Below are 26,460 nucleotides of genomic sequence, written 5' to 3'. Positions count from 1 at the left end.
AATTTAAGAATCAGCAGGTTTCTAGGATACTGGCAGGCGCATTATCTGAATCAAATCTTTCTTTAAAGAGGAAGAGACCCAGATAATGAATCTTTTGTACAACGGAATTTAGGTACCAATAGGTGTCTAGGATATTGGCAGATGTATCAACTGCATCTCATATTTCTTTACAGAGGAAGAGACTCAGACAATGAATCTTTTGTACAACGGAATATAGGTACCAGCAGGTGTCTAGGATATTGGCAGGCGCATTATCTGAATCAAATATTTATTTAAAGAGGAAGAGACCCAGACAATGAATCTTTTGTACAACGGAATTTAGGTACCAATAGGTGTCTAGGATATTGGCAGGTGTATCAACTGCATCTCATATTTCTTTACAGAGGAAGAGACTCAGACAATGAAACTTTTGTACAACGGAATATAGGTACCAGCAGGTGTCTAGGATATTGGCAGGCGCATTATCTGAATCAAATATTTATTTAAAGAGGAAGAGACTCAGACAATGAAACTTTTGTACAACGGAATTTAGGTACCAATAGGTGTCTAGGATATTGGCAGGTGTATCAACTGCATCTCATATTTCTTTACAGAGGAAGAGACTCAGACAATGAATCTTTTGTACAACGGAATATAGGTACCAGCAGGTGTCTAGGATATTGGCAGGCGCATTATCTGAATCAAATATTTATTTAAAGAGGAAGAGACTCAGACAATGAAACTTTTGTACAACGGAATTTAGGTACCAATAGGTGTCTAGGATATTGGCAGGTGTATCAACTGCATCTCATATTTCTTTACAGAGGAAGAGACTCAGACAATGAATCTTTTGTACAACGGAATATAGGTACCAGCAGGTGTCTAGGATATTGGCAGGCGCATTATCTGAATCAAATATTTATTTAAAGAGGAAGAGACCCAGATAATGAATCTTTTGTACAACGGAATTTAGGTACCAATAGGTGTCTAGGATATTGGCAGGTGTATCAACTGCATCTCATATTTCTTTACAGAGGAAGAGACTCAGACAATGAAACTTTTGTACAACGGAATATAGGTACCAGCAGGTGTCTAGGATATTGGCAGGCGCATTATCTGAATCAAATATTTATTTAAAGAGGAAGAGACTCAGACAATGAAACTTTTGTACAACGGAATTTAGGTACCAATAGGTGTCTAGGATATTGGCAGGTGTATCAACTGCATCTCATATTTCTTTACAGAGGAAGAGACTCAGACAATGAATCTTTTGTACAACGGAATATAGGTACCAGCAGGTGTCTAGGATATTGGCAGGCGCATTATCTGAATCAAATATTTATTTAAAGAGGAAGAGACCCAGACAATGAATCTTTTGTACAACGGAATTTAGGTACCAATAGGTGTCTAGGATATTGGCAGGTGTATCAACTGCATCTCATATTTCTTTACAGAGGAAGAGACTCAGACAATGAAACTTTTGTACAACGGAATATAGGTACCAGCAGGTGTCTAGGATATTGGCAGGCGCATTATCTGAATCAAATATTTATTTAAAGAGGAAGAGACTCAGACAATGAAACTTTTGTACAACGGAATTTAGGTACCAATAGGTGTCTAGGATATTGGCAGGTGTATCAACTGCATCTCATATTTCTTTACAGAGGAAGAGACTCAGACAATGAAACTTTTGTACAACGGAATATAGGTACCAGCAGGTGTCTAGGATATTGGCAGGCGCATTATCTGAATCAAATATTTATTTAAAGAGGAAGAGACCCAGATAATGAATCTTTTGTACAACGGAATTTAGGTACCAATAGGTGTCTAGGATATTGGCAGGTGTATCAACTGCATCTCATATTTCTTTACAGAGGAAGAGACTCAGACAATGAATCTTTTGTACAACGGAATATAGGTACCAGCAGGTGTCTAGGATATTGGTAGGCATATCATCTGGATCACAGATTTCTTTACAGAGACCCAGGCAATGAATCATTTACCGAAGTAACTTCTTATTTATCAAAAGTGGACGTCGTCGGACGTTTTGAATCTGAGTTTTGATATAAATGATTTTTTATTTTCCGGTTAATAATGTGTAATTAATCATTACAGAGACGGTGAGATATATAAACACAGTTATGTCCTGGCAAATTTCAATACTTTCCAACTTTTGTTGTTGTAAACTTTAGATTAATTTCACGAAAATCGAATCACTTTGATGTATTAGTGCCTTCAATAATTGGGATAAATAAACATTTGGAATATACGCTGAACAGAAAATGCAAACAGATGTTGCGAGTAACAAATTAGATCGGTAAATAAATTTTATACTGATATAAATCGATCACTTTGTTTTTGTTTCCAATTATAAGTCGAAAGTTAAACAAAACTAATGATGAAATCAGCTCATTATTCAAAGGAATTGATCTAATTTTAGGAAATCTCGACATGTGGTAGTTAGTTAGATAATACGATCCTATGTCAAGTTTCAATACTCTTCATTAACTGTCTATCATTCTGATTTTAAATCATTTTTAATATATTAAGTAGCCTTCAGTATTTTTTTATATTTTTAATATTTTTTTCAATGTCACTGTTGATGATATTGAGGACTCAAAATAAAACTGTCTAAGAGTTTTTTCGAATAAGAAGTAAGAAGTAAGAAGCTTAAAGTTATAATGTATCGAAACGTTGGCATTTTAAAAAATTTAGACGCTTCAATTACTTTCAGTCTTTATCAAAAGATATTAGTATAAGTCACAAAGGACATTATACATTATCCAAGTATTTCACTAAACTGAAATCTAAAACAACAATGTCTGAGATGTCTGCTCTACATAGGGCAGACATCTCAGTATTTAGAAAATAGACTAAAAGGTCATCTAAGATCGAAAAAACATAAATACAATTCTTGGAATGAATCTAAAACACGAAAAAGAGAATTTTTATAAATGGTTCATATTCATAAGAACGAAAAAGCTATAAACGATAAAAAAATAATTTAAATAATTTAAGTAAAATGTATAGTTCCATTTTATAAATTCAAATAAAACTACAAATAATTCAATTGATGATTGTTACATATTTTTGAGATGAAAAACTAAGGAAAAACTAAATTTATAATTTGGTTTTATTTTCATTTTGAACATTCATGATGTAGATGATCTATTTATTAATATAAATAAGCAAATTGTCAATATCGTATTTTGATAAGGACTGTTAGTAGTCGAAACGTCAAAATCTTTCAAAAAATATTTGAAAAAACTAATTTTTTAACGTAAGAGATACAAACATATATAAAGATCTATTTTATCTATTCCGAGTAGCGACAGATGAAGACCAATTGAACCAATTGAACCAAATTGTCTTGGAGATGGCCCTTGCTTAGACAGGCGCGCCATCGAAAGAAGAAGAAGAAGACTCGAGTCAATGGACAAAACATGATTATTATAAACATGATTCAAATCCATATTTATGAACATTAAGATAGTTTTATAACCCTATATATCATCTAGGTTTAGAGTGCATTTATCACTTGAGTATTTCTGGAAGAAAATGTGGAGAAATGCAAAATTAACTGCTCAAAATTCAGAATATTAACTATGAGTGATTTATATATTAGTAAATAGTAGACCTCTTCAGGTCAGCCCTTCGAACTTTCAAAAATTTAATGGGTTTTCATTATTTTATACTATAACTATAATTTTTTACTCTTTAAGAATGTTATTGTGATATTTGCAGGTTTTTAAACCTATTTTTAACCACTGCAATCAGTCCAGAAAATTGACGAACTGTAAATTTTTGATTTCTCTTTCGGATACAGCAAAAAGACGGATTTTAAACAACGTTTAAAAGTAGTATAAGCAATCTGAACATCGGTGGTAAAATATGTCTTTGGAGCAACCCTGATTTCACGGCACCTCATAGGACCATATCTAGTAACCTAATCCTTTAAATCATGATGTGGTTCTTATCTTCATTGTCTCAAAGTTTCTAAAATTGAAGTTTTATGCCCTCTGGACGGTTCCGTTTAGGTGCAGCATCGTTAGCGTACATATTGGACATACCCTAACGCTGGTTAGCAAAGATAATAGATCCGTATTAAATATGGTGATATCTCCAACAGTTTCCACTTTTTTATTATTTGAAATCTTCAAAATCTTTCGGTTTTCTTGATTTCAATGAATAAAAAATTTGAAAAAATAAAAATTTATAGGAAATAAACAGTTATTTAATCTTCTATTTTCCACGCAGAAAAATCTATTAGTAAACCGTTTTATAAATAGAAATTCCTTGTCCAAAACCACGTTTTCGTTTTCCTTTTGGAAACAATACAAGATCGCAATAAATTCTTGTCCCTTCACTGCTTATAGTTCTCCCTAATATTAAAGCTGGGGGCAGGAAACCTGGGCTAATTTAAGTTTTCCAATTTAAAGTTTCCGACATACATTTGGTTGGTGCACAGTTTCTAGTAGAGTCTACTGTGTATGTTTGATTATTTTTCCAGTCTATTGAGGACTTGTTCAGTCAATTAAACAGATGTTTCTCCCTTACCGAGATACACCCTATGTCGTTTCAGGAAAGAAAACGTATTTGAAATGCTTGAGGATTGCGGAGACGGTTGATACCGGTTGTATTGAATAGCGATAGATTGGATATATACACTGAGATAAAATAAAAAAGTGTTTTTTTTTGTATAATTACTTAGTTTTGGCACAAAATATTTAACCATGCATATCTCTTATGAACCTTTTTTGGTTTTGAGGCTATTTAGACGGCTCATAAAGGGAATTACCTTAATATTAACTTAAACGGTATCCGGATAATATTTGAGAATGAACTGCTCGCAAGATAAGAATTTTTTGAGGGGGTGGATTCGTTCGATTTTTCCTCCGATAAGACTTCTGGATATCCATGAAGATGGCGGTGCATTGTTTATTATTATTAGGGTCTGAATACGAATAAAAATTTTGGAATTGTATTAAGCTCGGTACAGAAGTAAACGAGAGCTGTATAGATTTGAAACTTTGAAAAAAGTACGAAAATTCCAAACGGGCGCTAAATCTCAGTCAGGTTTTCTAATGCCTGCCTAGAGATTCCGTCCCCTTGGGAAGCGTCTGTGAAGTAGTATTTATGTTCTCATTTAGGTTGGTAATTATGTAGGGACTCCGAATTATATGTTAGGTTAGGGGTTCGTTCTCATTGGATAAGAAATTTGAATTTTCAGTAGGAGTAAAGACAGTTTGCAGGCTGCTTTGTTTATTTAAGTGAAGAATAACCAGTTTCTTATTGATAATGTGTGTTCAAACCTATAAAATTTGTTTTTGAACACATTAAAAGCAAAACCACGCATATATAATCATTTGTTGAACCCATAAAATAAAATAAGTGAAAAAAATATCGTCCAAGATGAGAAGAAAAACAATTCTGGTAGAATTTGAGCTCTTAATATTAATTTTCTCTTTCTTATTTAAATTACGCAGTAATTTTTTTAGGAATTTTAATGTGTCTCAAAGAATTATTGTCTAGGTCTACAAAAAAGGTTTGAAATAATTTTTCGCCTAGTCAGTTTCGCATTTTTAGTTCAACTTTCACAATATTTTATAGTTTTCTACAAAAAAAAATATAAAACCATTTAAAACAGCATATTTTTCGTGATTTTCCTTATTTTTACTTACCAGATTTATTGAGAAAAACTTATATTATGGAATACGATTCGAATGACAGCGTTGAAAACTGTTTTCAGAAAATTTTTGATATCTATTATTTAATTATTTAAAATCAGTTACATTCAAATCAATCAATAATAATTAATATTGAAGATTCCATTTTTTTTAATTTTAAATAGTGATTTATAGAGTTTGGTTTTTCGAAAAAACTTCTCCCACCTTATTTTTTATAATAATATTTATAAATATCTAATGTACGTATTAATCTGCTTCCAATTTTTAAAAAAATAAACTTTGAAACATTTTTTATACATCTCTTCGTGTAGCTACTAGATTTATTTGCCAAATCTTGAATTTATTTCATTTCATCTTTTGATAGATTGAATATGCCATAAATGCCTAACATCGGAGGGATATTCCCCTTTTTTATCAAGGAATGTATATTCTGAAATTGGTTCCAGATACACAATTTAAGTTTTATTGAAAATAGCGGTATCCACATTAATTCAGATCCTTTGAATATAATTGTATACTGAGATGTTTTCATTTATAGAAAAAGTGGTCTCCTCGAAAAACATAACATTACTTAAAAATAACCGTCATCTGACAACTGTTGAATCAACTTTCCTTTTTGTATGGATGGAATTTCACGTAAAATTTTGATTCGAATAAATTTTTTTTACTCAACCAGTTTCGTTAAACTTTTTCACTAATTTACTGATAGTAGATCTTGTTAAGGGATTTCGGTTAGGATATAAATTATTAATAAGATAACGTTTCTTGTTCCAGATAAACGATTCATTGTGATTTTCGATAAATAAATAATTTATTGAAACGTCAAATGTAGCTCTAACTTAGGTAAAATGAGGCGTTCCATACATAAAACTCACTCTGTATACACGAATTATCCAAAATGACGTACCTAGCCAAGAAGGTACGGCTGGAGTTTTCTCAGAACGAGTTTTTGAAAACTACATCTACACACACGTACTTTAATCAAAGAAAAGAAATACTGACAAACAAAAAAATAATTATTTTAATAAAAATATTTAATCTTACCTCCAGGTTTTGAGGTATCCGGATAGTCTTCATAACCTTCGTTGTCTTCTTCTGTAGCCATCATCTGCACTACTGGTATTTCTAAAATAAATTTGAAAATGAAATTACTAGTATGAAGAAGTATATTTTTTTGTTTATAAAAAAATACGGTAAATAAATTTCTACACAAGCAATTCATTACGTCGTATCTTGAGGCTCGCGAGCCACACGCGGCTCTTTGGATGTGAATTTGCGGCTTTTTAGTACCACACGCAAATATTATTGATTTTTAAATATTCAAAAATCGTTCTGAATCTATTAACGAGGATTTTTCGTCCCCTCGCCGCGATCCACGTAAAAAATTTCTTCATAACAAACCAGAAATCTTGGAAAAAATCAAAAATCCACCATTATCCGTTGAAACAGTACAAGATATAATAGGTAAAATGTCTTCTAATGTAACATATTTGAACGTCGAAGATATTTAATCTGCTTCTTCCATCACTTGCTATCGTTAAGTCGTGCGACATAAAAGACACGGTACAAATGGTACAAATTTGTCTGCATAATGTCGTCCCAAGGTCCAAAGAAGAACTTCTAGGATTGCTACCTCACTCGGGACAAACTACAGAAGGTATAGCGAATGCCTTGAAGACAATGATATCAATTTAAAGAGTAATCGTTTCAATAACAACTGGTGGAGCAAGAAATATGACAGGAAAACAGCGATTCGACGGATGGAATAGTCTGCAAAGCTTCTATAGTGAGATGCTATTTGAATAGCTGACTATCAAGTCAACTGATACATTTAGAGTCATGTTTGAAACTTAAAACAAATACGCTTCCATTGAATTTGTTTGCCCAATTGTTTGTTATTCGAAGCTAGAGTTGTAGGTAAATGTTTATTTGTTGTATTTCATTCACCTAAATGGTTGGTAATTATCTAATAATTTAATATAAATGTGTATGTAAATTATCTAATTTAGTGTGGAAAACACTACTTTTATAAATGTAAAAGTAGTTTTTTTTTAACCAAAAACCATCATTTATACGAATACTTATTATTATTGGCAGTAAAAAATTTTGTGGCTTTGAAATTTTATAATTTTTGGCCCTCCTGGGACTCAAAAGGTTGCCGGCCCCCGACCTATTCCATCTTGTCAATCTGCTACTAAAGTTACAGTTAAGAATGAAGAACGAACGTCCTTCGACTGGATAAACATAAAAAGGAGCAAAATGACAAAAAGAGGTGTCAAGATATGACATAGTAAAAAGATTCAACGTTGAATGCGTGATTACCGAAATGTAGTATGCGGTATTTCAAAGAATATTTGAAACTAGAACCTCTAGATGACTCCATATAGGATTCTGTCTGTGTCTGTGATCGTATTCAAGTGTTAATGCCAAAAAGTTGATTAACATCATACCTTTTTATTGTATTTTATGAAGAAATTCACTTACTTATACATGGGGCGATGTGAGAACGACTTTGTTGATATCCTTTAGCGCATCTATTGCATGTAATTCCCACCACCCCATCTTTACAAGGACATTGTCCTGTTGCTTGATTACAAGTTTTTCCTGACGCTCCTATTGGATGGCAATCACAAGCTGAAACAAAAACAAAAGTTGGATTAAAATGATTAATGAAGTGTAGAAAAACGTTGACCTCGTAATTTCTTTTTTCATCTGCAGGAATAGGATGAAATTATTGGGTACCAAACAAGCACTGTACGGTAGATGACCCTTCAATTCTATGTTTTGACTGTTCAAAAACGTTTTTGTTTGAATTAATGTATGAGAGCTCGCATAATCGTGGTGGAGAATGAATTTTTTCAAACAATTCTGGTAAACAAATCTTGGTGTACCATTCAGAATTGATCAATCTACGTTGCTCTAGTGGAATAGCGGCGACGTTGCTACTAATTACGAAAAAAAGGCGACAATTTGCTTTAAAGTGCTTCGTGCGCGAATAACTTTTGTTGAAAGACACATACAGTCGATTGTTGTTTAGTTTTGGGTTCATATTCATAATTCATTGCATGTCACGATCTTACAAATGCCTTTTGAAGTACCACCATTAAATTTTTTCAACTCCAGCTTCCGAGTATGTCTCAATCTCACGGTATGTCGCATTATGATTTTGCCGTCTCAGTGTACGCCGATTTTTTGACAAAGTATCTGGAAACAACTCAAATTGCATTCGTATGACAACAAGTTCTGAGTACGTTTACTAAACTTGAGTTGCAACCCTCGTATATTCTAAATATTAACCTAATTATTCAAGAATTTCAATTTATCACATTTAAAGTTAGTATCTAAAATCATGAATCTTAACTTTACCCAATAGCAGATCTTTCAGGTGATTATTAGAGAATGATGACCAATTTTCCTTCATATTTCTGTGCCTATTTTTTAGGTTGATAAGATTAGTATAATTAATCCTTCCTCGATGGTCTACCCTATATTATCAACCTAATATTCCTGACCCATAATAATAACCCAATTAACCAGATTGTAACACATCCATCAACTACGGCAAACATCATCAACAGACTGTACTAACTTGACCGAAATATACACACATATACGTTTAGTATCCTGTTGACAGATTGTGCGTGAACGAGCATTTAGTCCTTAGATTAGCGGCCCAGGTGTTAAAGAAAAGAAGCGAACACAAACGTGCTTTATACGCGTACCATCGCCTTGAATAAATATATTCAAGAGGACCAGTGTGTTTAATTTGGGAAACTAATCCTGCTTTCAAAGTGTTCGTATATTATATCAACGCGTACTCGATTCAAAAATATTATCATAACGTGTTTTCTGTATAATCTTTATTTGAGGAAACAACAACCGAAAAAAAAAACAAGATCTGGAAGATATTTGAAATGGTCCAAACTACAAACGTGAATCGAATCAGTAACATTTTTTCCCCTTTGATTAGATCTATTTTTTGAGGTTCTGAAGACGTTTGAGCGTCATATTTCGATAAGTGTGTCTTCATCAACAAAAAATGGAACTGCCAGAAGAAATAACTACCCCTCAGGAGCCTTATATACTAAGTTATCGGAAGTTGAAAATGCCTTAAAACTTCTCCGAAATAAAAAGTCACCAGGTGCGGATCAAATAACGGCAGAGGTCTTAAAGGTTCTGGGCAAGGATGGAATACAAAACAGGACATTGATCTGAAGATTAGAGAGAGTCGCTGTTCATTCCAATATTCAAAAAAGGTTCGCTTTTGGAGTGCAGTAACTACAGAGCGATTTCTCTCATCCCTCACGCTAGTAAGATCTTACATATCTTACATAAACCGTTTTTTTGCCGCAACTTTCAGAGGAGCAAGCGGGTTTTGTGCCAGGAAAGGGAACAAATATTATATATCAAACGACTTATGCAAAAGGCTAGAGAATTTAATATTTGATAAAGTTAACTGGAGCTATCTTTGAACCATCATGGAGGAAATGGAAACGACAAAACACTTGGTTCAACTAGAACCTTCAGAACAGCAGCAGAAGTTAGACATGGTTGCATTCTTTCACCTACATTATTTAACGTTTAGAGCGAATACATCATGAGGGAGGTTCTAGATGAATGGCGAGACGGAATATCAGTAGGCGGAAAGAGGATCAACAACCAGCGTTACCGAATAGAGTCTAAACACCGAACCAACGTACCCGTATTACAAGAAATTGGTCCACGTACAAGGCTGCTAACCAGAATGAACCGGGGATCAGATCAGAAGATCAGGAACAGTGAAAAGATTAATCATAGAAGGGAAGTCCAAGAAGCAGATCTCCAACTAGATGGAAGCAACTGCTGAATCAAATATGAATAGTGTCTCTTCATCCTTTGGAGGATAATGGAAAGAGAAGGAGGAGGTATTCATCAGCTGCTAAATGTTTGTCTATTTACTATAAAATGGGGTTGTTGGAAATTTTATGTTTCCCATGGAAACCTTGAACATTCAATGATGATTGTGAAGTCAAAAAACTTGAGGAAATGGTGTTTGAAAATCGTCGCGTTGGTTTTGAAGAGATAGTAGAGGCATTAAACATCTTTCATGAATGCACTCAATTTATTTTGAGTAATGTATTCGGTGAATCGTAGCAATGCTAGGCTCGTACATAAAGACCTGAATATTTTGCAAAAACAACGACAACTTAGTTGATGAATTTGATGTATAAAATAAGCCGAAATCGAAAATTCATTCCAGTGAGTAGACGGTAAATAAACAGTACTACTTAACCGATTTCAGTATCTACGTGAAGTAATTAGTCGTATACGGCCAGTTTTGTGGGCAAACATTGAACAACAACTTGTTTGTGATTATAAAAAGGGAAAGTTCAGATTTCAAAGACCCATTTGCTCCGGAAATTACAAAAAATTTGTTTCAGATTCTGCTAAATTTGTATAGAGATGGTTTTTTTGATACTAAGAGCTCGAAACAGATATTAGTTGCTCGAAAAAAATTATTGTAGTTGAAAATTCAGTCATGAAAATTGGATTTTCCGGAAAACTATACTTTTGATCTGGAAACTAACATGATTTTTAGCTTTTTTGGACAGAAATACATAATATTCCATATGTTTCAACATACTTTCTCTGTAAAGGTGTATTATCAACTATTATATCGAAAAATCCAGAAAAAATTTGACTCACTGGTATAAAAAATTCAATATTTCGGAACCCATTGAAGATATCGATTCATTTTTGACACGAATCAATTAAGAAAATACGTGTCTAAATCGCTTTTCATATGGGATTCCTTCAGTTTCAAATTTGTGAAAAATATACAGACTTAAAGTTGGAGTGAATTTTTCTTTGACAATGAAAACTATACAAATTAATAGTATCTGTAGTTGTGACATGGCAACGTTGTAATACAAAAAAAACTGAAGAGGAACGTTGATACTATTGTGAAGAAAATACAACAGCTTGTTCGTGATAATAAAAAACATAACGTTGGAAGTTATAAAACAAACTTTCCGATTTCAAAGGGGGCCCCTTTCTCCTGGAAATGAAAAAAAAATCGTTTCAGTTCCTGCTAAATTTATGTAGAGAGGGTTTTAGTGATACTAGGAGTTCGAAAAAGATATCAGTTGCTCGGAAAACGTTATGACAATTAGATTTTCCGGAAAATTGTGTATTTGATCTGGAATCTAACAGGATTTTCGAATTTTTCGACTATTATGTCGAAAAATCCAGAAATTAAAAAAAATTACTCACTTGTATAAAAAATTCAATATTTCGGAACCCATTGGAGATATCGATTCATTTTTGACACGAATCAATTAAGAAAATACGTGTCTAAATCGCTTTTCATATGGGATTCCTTCAGTTTCAAATTTGTGAAAAATATACAGACTTAAAGTTGGAGTGAATTTTTCTTTGACAATGAAAACTATACAAATTAATAGTATCTGTAGTTGTGACATGGCAACGTTGTAATACAAAAAATAACTGAAGAGGAACGTTGATACTATTGTGAAGAAAATACAACAGCTTGTTCGTGATAATAAAAAACATAAAGTTGGAAGTTATAAAACAAACTTTCCGATTTCAAAGGGGGCCCCTTTGTCCTGGAAATGAAAAAAAAATCGTTTCAGTTCCTGCTAAATTTATGTAGAGAGGGTTTTAGTGATACTAGGAGTTCGAAAAAGATATCAGTTGCTCGGAAAACGTTATGACAATTAGATTTTCCGGAAAATTGTGTATTTGAACCGGAATCTAACAGGATTTTCGAATTTTTCGACTATTATGTCGAAAAAGCCAGAAATTAAAAAAAATTGATTTACTTGTATAAAAAATACAATATTTCGGAAACCATTTGAGATATCGTTTTTTTTGACATGATTATTTTTATATTGGATTTCTTCAGCTTCATATTTGTGAAAATATACAGGGATGAAGTTGTAAGTAATTTTTTTTAACACATTGTATAGTATCTACAATTGTGGCGTGACAACATTGTAATACAAAACAGAAAAGGACGTAGGACATTGATTTATCACAAAAAATACAACAGCTTTTTAGTGATCATACAACATAAAGTTATGAAACAAAATTTCAGATTTCAATTGTTCTGAAAAGAGGAAAAAAATGTTTCAGATTCTGCTAAATTTGTGTTAGATTTTATGAAGAAAAACTTCAGATTTAAACTAAATTATGGGTTTTTCATCATATAATAATGGTACCCATTTCTTCAAACAACTTCCTCAATAGAACAATCATACTTCGTCCCCGCGAATTAGTTATCTTCTTTTGGGAATTCTAAGGCACCTTCCTTTTATAATCCCCTTAATATCCCAAAAAAAGGTAATTAAATTGATGCTCTCCGATATACCTGGTAAACGTTTTAGGAAAAACCAACATACTTAAACGAGGCGAGACATTTTGAAGCGAGAAGATACGCAGCTTCCAGAGATTCGGCTCGAGCGAGTTTATTTCGTTTTATACATAATTTTGTGTATATTAGGACCAGTTACTATACTTGTATAGCTTAATTTAAAATTCTAAAGTACCAACCGTTACTAACCATGTATGTTTATTGAACGTATTATCGAAATACCAGACTTTTTAACTATTTTCGGTTAATAAAACCGTAAACCTGTCACCTACCGAAGACTTTCATTCGTATTCGAAAGATTTATTGGTACGTACTGTAAATTAAAACGTTCGAGACTAACAAAAAATATGTTAGAACATACATCAGGAAGAGGAAAGGAGAAAAGAAAGTTTTTAGATAAATTTAATGAAATTTTAAAGTATCTTTAACACTTTTAATGGCCGGCAAAGTATCATTAAATTATGCCCAGTTATCAAATTCTATTTACATAATGGCCGATTCGACTTGTATAAAATGTTACTGTCATTGAATGCTTCGACGTTATCTCGTCTATTTGATCGGAAATCTTTCAAATATAATTTTTCTGTGTAGGAGTACGATGTTAGTTGGTAGTTTGTTATGAAAATTACTATGATTTATAATCTATACAGTTAACAATTACAATTTCTTATGTTGTTGTGTTTTATTCGATCCATAAATCTTTCCAGCGTGTAAAATGTGTTTTAATTGGGATCAGAAATGATTAATTATCATACAGTGGGTCGTATTTGAGATGAATAAACATATTTCATAAAATTTAGAAACTTACATTTATACCCGGTGTACGTACGTTTTTTTTAACCGATTCAGAATTAACCGTTTCTGTCCCATTTCAGTACTGAATCTACACTGAAAGCTGTAATACAAAACAAAATGAGTAGGTGGAAATGTTGAAAGAGTATGAACAACAGGTTCCTCACGAACTTCAATTTTTTTACTTCGACGTCGTCTTGGAAGTGACTCATTTGCATCCAATCTTTCGATTTATTCTGAACGCCTTTCCACGAAATGGTCAATTACAACATTTGAGTCAATAATGTCATATTTTGGTCGCTCAGTTCTTTGTAAACATATTGTTAATTCAATATTGCACGTTGTATTCATAATTTCTTGAACCAGGTGTTTGATACACGGCAACAATTGTAGGCATGCAATAATTGATCGATTTTATGGACGCTTCGTATGCACTGAGTGTATTATTGAATTATGTCTTTGTCTTTCAGCAAGTTCTGCACTAAATTCTGTCGTCTGTCTCTTTTGTCAAAATATTTTAAAATAATTACATTCTTGCAAATGTTGAATGGTGTCTATTGAGTGGAGAATGTTTTAATACATTTGGAACTCCTCCAATTCTATCAAAATGAACTACTATTCTTTCTGAAAACAATAATCTAGTATTATCAACGTCGTTATGAAGGAGAAACTGCTGTTGACCTTTTCCAGTATAAATTTTAAAGCTGTACAGGGTCCTTGACGACGAGTTGAATCGATATGTATATGGAAAAGTACTGCGACTAGTGTTCTGAAAATTTGCTTGCATGGGTTTTCTGTAACTGGACCCAAGTTACGATATTTCAATGGGAATGCTATGGTTTTTATTAAATTTTTGGAATCTACGCGAAATTTCAATATAACTTTATATGAGGCACAATATGCCTAAAGTCCACCATTTTTTAATTATTTTACAATTTCGAAATTTTTGAACACATGCAGCCCTCCACTAAAAAAATTATATTTCTAAGTTTAAGTGAGTCAGGTGTAATATTTTTGGGATTTGGACAAATAACACTTACAGTTTTCAAAATCTATGAAAACCTTGACAAAAATTTATATAGGGTGTTCAGAAAATGGTGCCGATTTTGCTATTTAAAAACTTCGAAAACTTAATAATTTTTTCAAATGACAACCCCCATTTTTCTCTTCACCATTGGATTCTACGCTTTAAATTAAGAGGATTTCGTTGGTAAATTCATTTATCCCAAATTAACGGTTTTTGTAGAAACTTGAAAAAGCTGAAATTTTTAATAACGAAAAACAAAAGTTAACGCTTCAAAAAAAGTCAATTAAAAAATATTTAAAAACACTACACTAAGAGGAGAAGAACAAAACTAAAAATTAAACTAAAGGAAATGTTCGAAATGGTTTCTCCAAACTTTCAAACATTTATGGATTCTTCTTAAAAACCCGTGCTGAGTGGCGTTTCGAATTTCTTGCGGAAAAAGAGTTCGAAATGCATTCTGAACTTTTTCCTGACAGTCCCCAAAGAAAAAAATCTAATGGAGTGATATCTAGTGAACCGGTAGGCCATTGATGCGGTCCATCATATATTTTTTGGGCAGAATTTTCTCCCGATACCATGGAGTACTTAGGTTGTAGCGCTAACTCCAATACATTGCCCATATTTAGTAGATTACTAAAGAATATTTTAATCTCTTTTGTGGTAACATCGCGCCATTGTAGACCATGAATTTTGAAATCCAGATGTGGTTGATTTGCAAAATATAATTGAGCTTTCGTATTAGTACATTGCACATTGAAATTAAACAATTCATTTGACAAAAAAGCATCTACGCATTTTGTAAAAGATACGTCTTCATCAGACAACACATCAGGATTTGGACCTGCAATTCTGGCACATTTTTAGGTCGAGTATTCCATGCAGGTGGATCGTCATCAACGCATGAATTGTTTCTCAGTGTAAGCAAAAAATCCAAATCATAACAACTTATATTTTACGTACAGCGTACGTCCACTGGTGCTAAAAGGGTCAAAATGTATAATCAATGTCTCTTTTTTTTATTTGGTAATATCTACACATCGACCTCGAGGGTTCACTAAACATATTGCGATTGGGTTGACCATTTACTTACTACGGTTAGGTTAGGTTAGGCTTTGTTTTTGGTTTTTATTTACATCACATGAGGATCTTGGAGGATCTGGTAGTTCGCCAGAAGGAAGTTGCGCCTGTTGGATTTAATCGCGATGTATAAGTTTTGCACACGGAAAATTATTAACTTGATTATTGCGAGAGGTCACTATCTGGTTCTGAGGCTTCAATCGTGGTTTCAAAGTATCATAACCCCCACCCCAAACTGTCTTACTTTCAGGAAGAAATTAAGGGAAGCATCAAAACTTCGGTACAGCTTGACAAAGTGCTGAAATTTAAGGAAGACAATTAAGAAGTCACAGGGCGTTATAGGGTTCAAAGGTCATTATAGAATAAAATGCGGCGGCATAAAGCACGCAAAGCTGATACCATACAAAAAAATAGAGTTTCCATTGTTTCAAATTTACTCAATTGTGGGTAATATGCAAATAACAAAGTAACTTGCGCAGAAAAGTATTTGTTTGTCGATATTTGGTAAGTTTTCATATTTAATTTGAGGGAAGAATGCCTCATAGAACCTGACAAATCATTAGAATTTTAGTATGTTATAAAGAATTAATCGTTGAAACCTAACCTAACCTACATACTTCTCTACAAAATCGCAATCCGATCGCAAGCAGGGGTTGCTGTTATTGACTTCCCTTATTTTATTTATTGTCGACCACCTCATCAAGAAAAACTCATGAAAGAGTTTTCGATAACAGTAACCCCTGCTTGTTATTGGATTTCATTTTGTACGGAAGTATGTAGGTTAGGTTAGGTTAGGTTTCAATCTTACAATCACTGAAAAATCATTACAATTATTTGATTCTTTAAACGCAAAAAAGTACCTGAAGGGATGATTTCCGCGCCCTATTTGTATATATATTCTTGTTCAGCGTAATTTTCTTTATAACATACTAAAATTTTAACGAAATCGGAGGGTTGTAACCTAATCTAGATAGTTACCCAATTTTTTTTGCTGGTTCTTAGTCAGGCAAATTTATCTATAGAAAGTTCACAGTTTCTACTTTTCTTTTTTTTTATTTCTTTGTTTTATTGTAATTTCTGGCCCCCCCTCCAAACTTAGAAGCTGAAACCGTGTGTTTGAGGCATCCGTGTCTGAGAAGGATCTGTCTGTAAAATGAACATATGTATTAGAAGGGTGAAATCTGTGGTGTAGTTTTTGATTAAACTTATGGGGTCGAAGCATCCGTGAACCTTTTCGAGAACATTCGATATTTGGTAGAAATCCAGAACAAAAGGAGAGGCATGTTGAGCGATGGCTTGTCTTGCAATTTTCATAAGTACTGGCTGAATCTGTTTTGGTTTTCTGGTTACGGTTGGCTTGCTAAAAGAATATTTCTGCAGTTTGTTCTCTTCGTCCTCAAGTTGTGGAGATGGTGTGAGTCGAGATTTGTTTCCATAAAACCTTCTTGGGATGACTCTATTTTAGTAAGTTGTGCAAAAACTAAACGTTATATACCAAATTTAGATTTTTAGGTTGTGAAGAAACTATTTTTTTCCAAATTTTTGGTGCCTTATAACTCTACAGAGACGTAAGTTGGTATAAAGATAAATTGCCCTCTATATACATCTTTGTCGGTTCTCTTTTTGACACCCTATATATTGAGGTGATTATAATACTGAAATACAGCGTGATCTACTTTCACTAATGTTTCTAATGGTCACGATTTTATACGAGATGTATGAAAATATGAATTCACATCCGCTTCAGGTAAATACCTATATATCGAATCGCCTATTCCATTGTATAACTTTTATTTGAAAATAGTTTCGTGTATCATGACGTGACCTCCTTCAGAACAATCGTTGTTATCTAAGTAATTGAAAATTTCATTTTGAAAATTGGGGTTTCTACTTCTTTTTTTGATTTAAAACATATAATATTTCAATATTAACAGAATGAAAAAAAACTAAACTACAATCATAAACACCTAAGAAATAATTCACGGAGCTAATTTTGAGGTATTAAAAGGTATTAAAAGGTAAAGGCAAAAAGCAATTTCTTGATTTTAATCCTTTATTCATATAGAATCCTTTGCGTCGTACTAGTAGGACGGCATCGATACTTACTCTATATGGTTTGAGATGCCATAAAACAAGAGGTGTTTTTCTTCTTCTTTAACTGAAAGATTTGTCAAGAAAACACTGTCATAATCTTTCCACAGAACGACATAGAGCCTTTATTACCTCGATTCTTGTTACCAAGCAACAAATTATAGAATCACTACACAGAATTCAATTTTTCTTAAAATTCATTGATATATAAATATTTAAATCACATAATTACTACCAGCCAGCACGCTAAACGTATATAAATAAAAAATATATAGTTTAGATCTCGGAAAGCTCATTTTTCTGCTTCGTAAATTTATTACTTGGACTTTTCTTTTTATGTTCGCCATCCGCCGCGCAGCGCCGCCATCTTCATAACAAGATAGCAATCTATGGCTCCCTGTTTATATTACCTCCAGCTAGTTCGAACTTAATAACTTCTCTTGTCAATTAAGTGAAACAAATTGGGGCCTTAAAACGCAACTTATGTGTTGGAAATTATTTTAAGCTCAAACTTGCTTTTAATATATAATAAAGAATTTTTATTTTATTATCATTACTTCTGTGGGACCATTACATCGGAACACCAACCGACCGGTTGGTTTTTTTGAATACGGATAAATGGGGTTATGAAAATGACATGAAAAGAAATTAAGTTCTGAAGAAAAATTATTATTTAAGCAATTTATTGAGGAATCTATCAATTGTGATTATTATTAACCTTTTTTTCTATGTAAGAACCAACCACAAGATGGTTGTGGATATCGATTCTTAATCGATGATTCCTCAGGCTTGTACTTCTCTAAAAAAACAAGTCTCGATGAATTGTCGATCTGGGCGTCTCAAAATGAATGAATGGTATTCATGAGCCTCTAGTTGGGATTATATTGGACAGTTAGGAAGAGCATTTGGCATGGTAATATCAGCGACCTTTCTCCTATGCTCTAAGTTGTCCAAGTTTCTAGTCAATACTGCAATATTCGTTACTTATAGGTTTTGAGTGAAAAGAAAGTTGGAAAGTTTGTTATATGTTATGTTAAAGTAAAACCAAAATGAATAATTCAAACATTTTGAACGATTTTCCGGCGATTTTTTGGAATATTGAGAATCCCATCAATGCTATATGTATGTATGATAAATATTTTTCTAAGGTACAAAACAACTAGACAGAGATACAATCAACAATTATAAAGTCTTCGAAATAACGACCCTACATAAATATTTTTAAAATAACAAGCGATGTGCTTGGAGGAATATCTTAAAATGCAGTTGACATTTTTATTCAAAATGAGATAGTCGGTCACGTCTTTCATTGTTCATGTTTTCTGACAATTTTATGAAAAAATGGTGTTTCTAGGCCAGTCATATCGATTATAAAACAGAAGAATTCAAATTCGTAGTATTAGAAAAACTATAAGAGCTTTTTTTGTCCTGGATCACACGTTTTTAGTGAAAAAATGTTTTCTATACTTTCTGAGGTTAAAACTATAAAAACATTTGGTGATTTGGTCCATTTTTAACCTGGTATTCGGAGGAAACAATATTTCTTATTTTGTTGAAAACAAGATTTTAGCAACGTTAAAAAGCCTAACATCCCGCAGAGAATCTCAATATATCAATTTGTCGTACACCAGGACGGGACGTTTTATTTTTCAGCTTTGAGAAATTTCTCAATGAGAAACTAAACCAGTTTTTGAATATTGTTTCAAGTAAACGATTAAAATTTCACTTTTTTAGAAAAGATAATCATTTTTTGAAAATTTGCACAGATAATTCTAGTTTCAAATTGACAAAACTTGGACCCATTTGAAAAAATAGAGCAATTTTTAACAAATACATAATTTATAAATTAAAATGAAAAACAGACTTTTTTAAAAGCTGAAAAGTTAGCACAGGATTTCCAACGTTGCCACGAGTATGGTTCCAACAAAGAAAACACAAAAATTTTAGAAAAAAAATATTTTTCAACTTAATATTCTTTCAGGTCCATATGCTTTTCCCAGCAATAACTTCGATACCCTTTTTATAATAAGAATCGTTAAGCTCCTCACAATACCTCTTCATTGTTGGAAAATACTTGACCACCGAAGCATTTTTTCAATTCTGGGAACATAAAATAATCAGAGGGGGCTGAATTTGGCGAATAGGATGCATGATATAGCAATTCAAACTTTAATTCATTAATTTTGGCCATCGCAATAACGGATGTGTGACCTAGTGCATTGTCTTGATGAAACAACACTTTCTTCTTCACCAAATGCGGTTGTTTTTGCTTGATTTCTTCGCTAAAACGTTGCAATAAGTTCGCATAATACTCCCTGTTGATAGTTTTGTCTTTTTAGAGATAGTGAATGAAAATTATCCCACGCGCATCCCAAAAAACCGACGTCATGACCTTGCCTGCAGATGGAAAGGTCTTTGCATTCTTTGGGACCGGTTCTCCCTTTTCAGTCCATTGTTTTGATTGTTTTTTTGCTTCGGGTGTAAAGCGATGGACCCAAATTTCGTCCATGGTTATGAAACGGCGCAAAAATTCGGCTTCAATCCTTGGAAACATTGCCAAACTTCTTCACGACATGATATGTCGTATGTGTAAAGCACTTTTTGAAATGTCTACTATGTCTGCTAGCTTGCGCACTTTAAGTCGATGATCATCCAGTACCAGATTTTCTTTAACGTTTCTGGAGTAGTCGACCACTGCGATGCTGGTCTTCGCAGGTCGTACCACCTCGTTTAAACTCTGCTACCCGATATTTTACTGTTGATAATGAGGAAACAGACCAGATCAGAATCTAGTTCAGCTTTTGTATTTGTTGGGCCAAGTATTGTACCACATAACGATGACCAATTAGATCGTGCGCTTTCTAATACAGTTGTTTTTTCCAAGCAATTACCGGCATCTTTAGGTCGGGCCAGGTATTTCTGGGACATCGCCCTTAATATCGGTAGTGGTCCTAACAACATATCAAAACCCGAGTTTAATGATTTATATTGTTAGTTTTGACTGGCCTATTAGTGTTTTGAGACGAAGCAATTTTTAACTCATCCTATTGTTTAAATAAACCGTTATATCATGAAAATCGTATCGCATAAAGACTAAGGATGTCTGTTTATTGTCTTCTAAAACATCGAATTATCTCTATCATGAGAACGAAAGGAAAACCATTTCAATATTTTAAAAAACAGGAGCCAGAATGCTTGGACAATATAAATGACCTAGAATAATCTACAGGTGTGAGACTGGCAAAGATACTACTGGGAAACTAAGCAAAGATGATCTAGTAAATGATAATAATCTATGGATATTAACAAAAGTCTTCCAGAGGTATAGAAATGGATACCTGAAGACGATAATTTTTACAGAGGAAAAAACCTCCACATTTTGCTACACTCTCTTTCCAAAGGATTGTATATGAGAACCTTGTGGTGTGAGTGGTGGTGCAGTGGACATTTTGAATCCAAAATGTTGCGCCAATGGATATCTGGAGATAATGAGTTTAGCAAATGAAGAAACGTACTACGTAGAGGAGAAAATTGTTGAAGACACACCATCCTTGACACATCTGCAAACGATATGACTTATTAGTAGTTTGTACAAGGTGAACTGTTTAACTTTAGTCACAGAAGACGATAATTTGGTTATCGAAGCGTGCGTCAGATAGTGTAGAGGCAATTGGTTGACTTTCCTTGATCATATCATAAGAAAATTCGATTTTTACTTAAATTTTGAAGGTATAATGATAAATTGTCGACCACGAAGTAGATGTTCCATCAATCGACAACGAAAAATTGGTTAAAATCGGTACATAAGAAGTAATTTTCCAATCTAAGTCATTCTGTATCGTTTTCGATACATTTTTGTTCAAAATTGTTATGGAATTGCTTGTTCTAAACCATTACATTTCGATCCAAATAATTCTAATTGTTATGTATCTGTAACTTTCATCTCACTCCATTAAATCCTGTTAAATTTTCCCAAAGGCGAGACTCGCAAATTCAACAGTAAGGTTTATCTACATCAATTAGCACTGCTTCTACATGTGAAAATATGAAATTCGTAATTACAGAATCTCGTACTTACTAATCGTTGAAGCTGTTCAGAATCTCTCTCTCTCTCTCTTTCTCTCAGTAGAACTTTTATAAACTAATAACTCTTCTAAAATTACCTCGGCGTGTAATCTGTGAAGAATTGATTATGAGGCGAAAGTCGGGGTAAATATATAATAAAAGTAATAAGGGAAGGAACACAGACTGCTATTTCGGTTAGGAAAGATGGGGTGCTGAGGCAGTATCACGATTTCAATTAAATCGGTAAGTTTTGCAAATTGTAGGGGGCGTTTAAAGGGAGAGGACGTGCGCCACGGCGCAACGACGACTAATTTTAGTTGATTCAATATATTTTCACGATATTACTATTATAATTGTAATAGAGAATGATATAATCCTTACTTATCGTTGCTCAGTAGTGACAATAAAATCTCAGTGTCGATTCTAAAACGTTCTCTATCTACAACGCCTACTAGAAGTTGAAATTGAAGCAAATTTTAGTACATTTCTGGTGACTCTACTTTTTCTAATCAGTGGTTGGAGTTCAGCTGTACTCAAGGACCCACCCGCTGCACCAACACCTCATTAAAATCAATTTCATCAAGCTGGAACTCAGTTTAGGACTGCAATCATCTGCTTTCAGTTGATAAGTACCAGTTCTTATGTGAGTTGTTTTTAATTCAGCTTCTTATTCGTTGTGCTCTCGGTTAAAGCGAATTATCAAATTGGAGAATCGAATCATTGGATAGTTTCTTCATTTTTTATTGATTCAAAATAACAAGCTTCTTCACATTTTTCTTCACTTCAACTTCGTTTACTAAAAAGTTGGTAGCGTCTCATTTAATATTAATTGTTCACTGCATCTGAATACTAATTATAATATATAATTCATTTGAGGTAGACTGCTACTTCCTGAGGAAAAGTCTTCAGCCGAAGAAGTGAGGTTACAAGTTCATTCCATCAAATATGCAATTTTGTGAGTTTTGTAGTTTTAAATTGTCGAAAATTTGTTATTTTGAGCTTAATTTGTGGCGTATATCGATGCGTTACTTATTATAATTTTCTAAACTCAAGTTACACGTTCGCAGTAAAAGGTCTCTAGCAAAAAATCTGTAGCATCCATTCTTTTTTCAATTTTACTAATTCAGAGCTTCAGAGCTATATAATGAGTTGTCTATCTTGTTATGGAGCAAGGAATCTTAAATAATAGAGAAGGATTATAATTAACAGTAAAAAAACAAGCTTAAATTCGTCAAAGTAATAATTTATTTGAAATTAACCTTTCAATATTTAGTGTTTCATTCCCTGGCTCTAATAACAGCTTTTAATCGTTTATTCATGGATCGAATAATTTAAGTCCGGGCTTCGCGACATCCTGTAAATATTGCCGTATAGAACCTATAATTTTCACCGATGAAACTGGAGTAGGAAACGACTAAAACTGCTTCTATGTATCGGTTCGCAGTTTCGATAAGAACCAACTCTGTTCTTGCTTCCATGTCAGCCCAAAACATCCAGGAATCTCCTACAGAAGTTACGTTTTCTCCGTCCATAGACTCGTCCTCTTCTATCGCATAAAATAATCCAAGGGGGCTAAATCTGGTGAATAGGGTGCATGAGGTAGCAATTCAAACTTTAATTCATCAATTTTGCTCATTGCAATAACGGATGTGTGAGCTGGTGTATTGTCTTGATGAAAAAATACTTTCTTCTTAGCTAAACGCAGTTGTTTTTGCATGATTTCTTCGCTCAAACGTTGCAACAAGTTCGACGTTGATAGTTTTTCCTTTTTCAAGACAGTCAATAGAAATTATCCCACTCGTATCTCACAAAACCGACGATATGACTTTAGCTGCAGATGGAACGATCTTTGAAGCCGGTTCTTCCATTTGAGTCCATTGTTTTGATTGTTCGTTTGTTTCGGGTGTAAAGTGATGGAGCCACATTTCATCCGTGGTTTTGAAACGGCTTTATTTCTGTGAAAAACCGCCAAATACTCGATGGAAACGACGCTGGTTTTGTTCAATTGTGAGCAAACGCATCGCCCATCTTACTCACAGCGTTCTCATGTCTAAATTTTCAGTTATTATGCACTTTTTGAAATGCCTACTATGTCTGCTAGCTCGCGCACTTTCTGTCGATGATAATCTACTACCACTTTGTAAATTTTCTTCAACATTCCTGGAGTCGTCACCTCATTTGGTCGACCACTGCGATGCAGGTCTTCGAAGGTCGTACGTCTTCGTTTAAACTGCTACCCAATATTTTACTGTTGATTAGAAGGAGCAGTCTCATCAAGAGTATAATCTAGTTGAGCTTTGTTGGGCGAAGGTCGTTTAAATAAAAGTAAGCTAACCAACGTGGCGTCTTCAAACTTGAAGCATATGCTGTATAGATTGTGTACTTTCTATTCCAGTGGTAACTAACGCCATCTCTAAGTCAGGCCAGGTACTTCTGGGACCATCCTCGTGAACAACGATGAAGATTTGGTAAATATCAAAAGAACCTTCTAGTACTTCTTGTGTGGAAGAGTTGAATTTATTTTATTGTTTCAGATTTTAAGGCAGGAAACAGCATATAAAAAAGAAGGAAACTGTTTTGTAATATAATTTGAATCTTGTCCTAATGCATGTACATTCCGAACGAATTCTAGTGCCTCAGGATCCTATTCTGTACTTGCCATACAAAAAGATTTAATAGAACATTTACTAATCAAAGAGAGTTTACATTCTAACACAAAGTCTCGTATTTCAGTCCTGGTTTGCAATAATAAAACAACCCTCGGGAATATCCCGCAATAGAGACATAATAGTATACAAAATAATAAAAAAAAACAGCGTCGAAAACCGTAGAAATGTTACATCGAATTTCGTTTTATTGAGTGATAGTGCGGATGAGAGTGAGTTGGAAAGAGTCTAGAAAGTCAAGATCACCGCCAGCCAATAAGGCGTAGCCAAACATTGGGGGTAAACTGACGAGCCCCCCGAGGCTACAGGATGCTGAGTGGTCACTGATAGGGGTTGCTGCTCTACAACTCCTGCATGGTAGCAGTTTTCATCTCGGGGTTAATAATGTACCCAGGACAGGATTTTAGGTTATGTAGACTGGACGATGCAGCAGTGAATTCAAAAATAGTGTTATTATTAAATTATTTAAATTTTAATTCGTATTTTACATATTCCAATGTTTTATGATGAACGAAATTGTCTATTTTCATCAAGTTATGGATGCAGAATGCAGCGATCTTGAGAAGTGTTATATTCTGTAAAAATCGTATACGAGGACTAAATCTGGCAAACGAGGTAGCATTTCAAACTTCAATTCGTTAATTTTGGACATTGCAATAACGGATTTGTGACCTGCTGCATTATCTTGATGAAACATCACTTTCTTTTTAGCCAAATGCGTTTGTTTTTGCTCTATAACTTCGCTCAAACGTTACAATAAGTTCGTATAATACTCGTCGTTGATACTTTCTTCTTTTTAATGATAGTAAATAGAAATTATCCCACGCGCATCCCAAAAAACCGACTCCATCACCTCGCCTGCAGATGGAAAGGTCTTTGTCTTCTTTGGAGTCGTTGCCCCTCTTCAGTCCATGATTTTGATTGTTCTCTTGTTTCGGATGTGAAGTGATAGACCCACGTTTCATTAATGGTTATGAAACGGCGCAAAAATTCGGCTTCATTCCTGGGAAACATTGCCAAACATCTTCACGACCCTGTTTTTGTTCAATTGTGAACAAACGCGGCAACCATCTTGTACACAGCTCACTCATGTCCAAATTTTCAGTTAATATGCGATGTAATGCACTTTTGAAATGCCTATTATGTCTGCTAGCTTCCGCACTTTCACTAGAAGATCATCCAGTATGGGTTTGTGGGTTTTCTCCAACATTTCTGGAGTCGTCACCTCATTTGCTCGATCCCTGCGATGCAGGTCTACTCAGGCCGTACGGTCTCGTTTAATCTTTAATTTTTTTCCATGTTTACAAATTCACTGAAAACTTTAATTATTGATGGCTGCCAAATAAACCCTAAACAAACCATAGATTGTATATTTTCTAATACAATGGTATTTTCCATGCAACTACCGCCATCTTTAAGTTGTCTTCAGACAACTACGAGAAGCTCAGTTTTTTCTAATTTGGATGATACGTTGTTAAATCTGCTTCAAATTTGGATCACGATATATCCATGTGTGTCTGGTTATTTCTATTTTTAGGTCACAGCGTTGAATTACTATCTGATGAACATCGGAGAGACTCCAGACAACTCGTGCCGTTTCTACAAGGAACTTTCCGTAAGTGCGAAGCTATATCCACCGTCAGTACTTACATTCACGCTTCTTAAAACCCAAAGAAGCTAGCCGTACAACCCCTAGATAGGTAA

At 33.8% G+C, this 26,460-nt stretch overlaps 1 protein-coding gene across 1 annotated transcript in view; it reads right to left on the bottom strand.

The window, feature by feature from the left end:
• Positions 1–26,460, bottom strand: part of LOC130444462 (netrin-1-like) — a 228,205-nt gene that overhangs the window by 19,942 nt on the left and 181,803 nt on the right. Inside the window, exons 3-4 of the mRNA XM_056779586.1 lie at positions 8,151–8,300; positions 6,711–6,791 (exon numbers count right to left, since the gene is read on the bottom strand). Coding sequence (XP_056635564.1) covers positions 6,711–6,791; positions 8,151–8,300 — 231 coding nt within the window. The remainder of the gene's footprint in view (positions 1–6,710; positions 6,792–8,150; positions 8,301–26,460) is intronic.

Source organism: Diorhabda sublineata, chromosome 5, assembly GCF_026230105.1.
Source record: "Diorhabda sublineata isolate icDioSubl1.1 chromosome 5, icDioSubl1.1, whole genome shotgun sequence".
Lineage (NCBI taxonomy): Eukaryota > Metazoa > Arthropoda > Insecta > Coleoptera > Chrysomelidae > Diorhabda > Diorhabda sublineata.
Note: the sequence above shows the minus strand (reverse complement) of the source record. Positions and strands in the feature narration are given on the sequence as shown.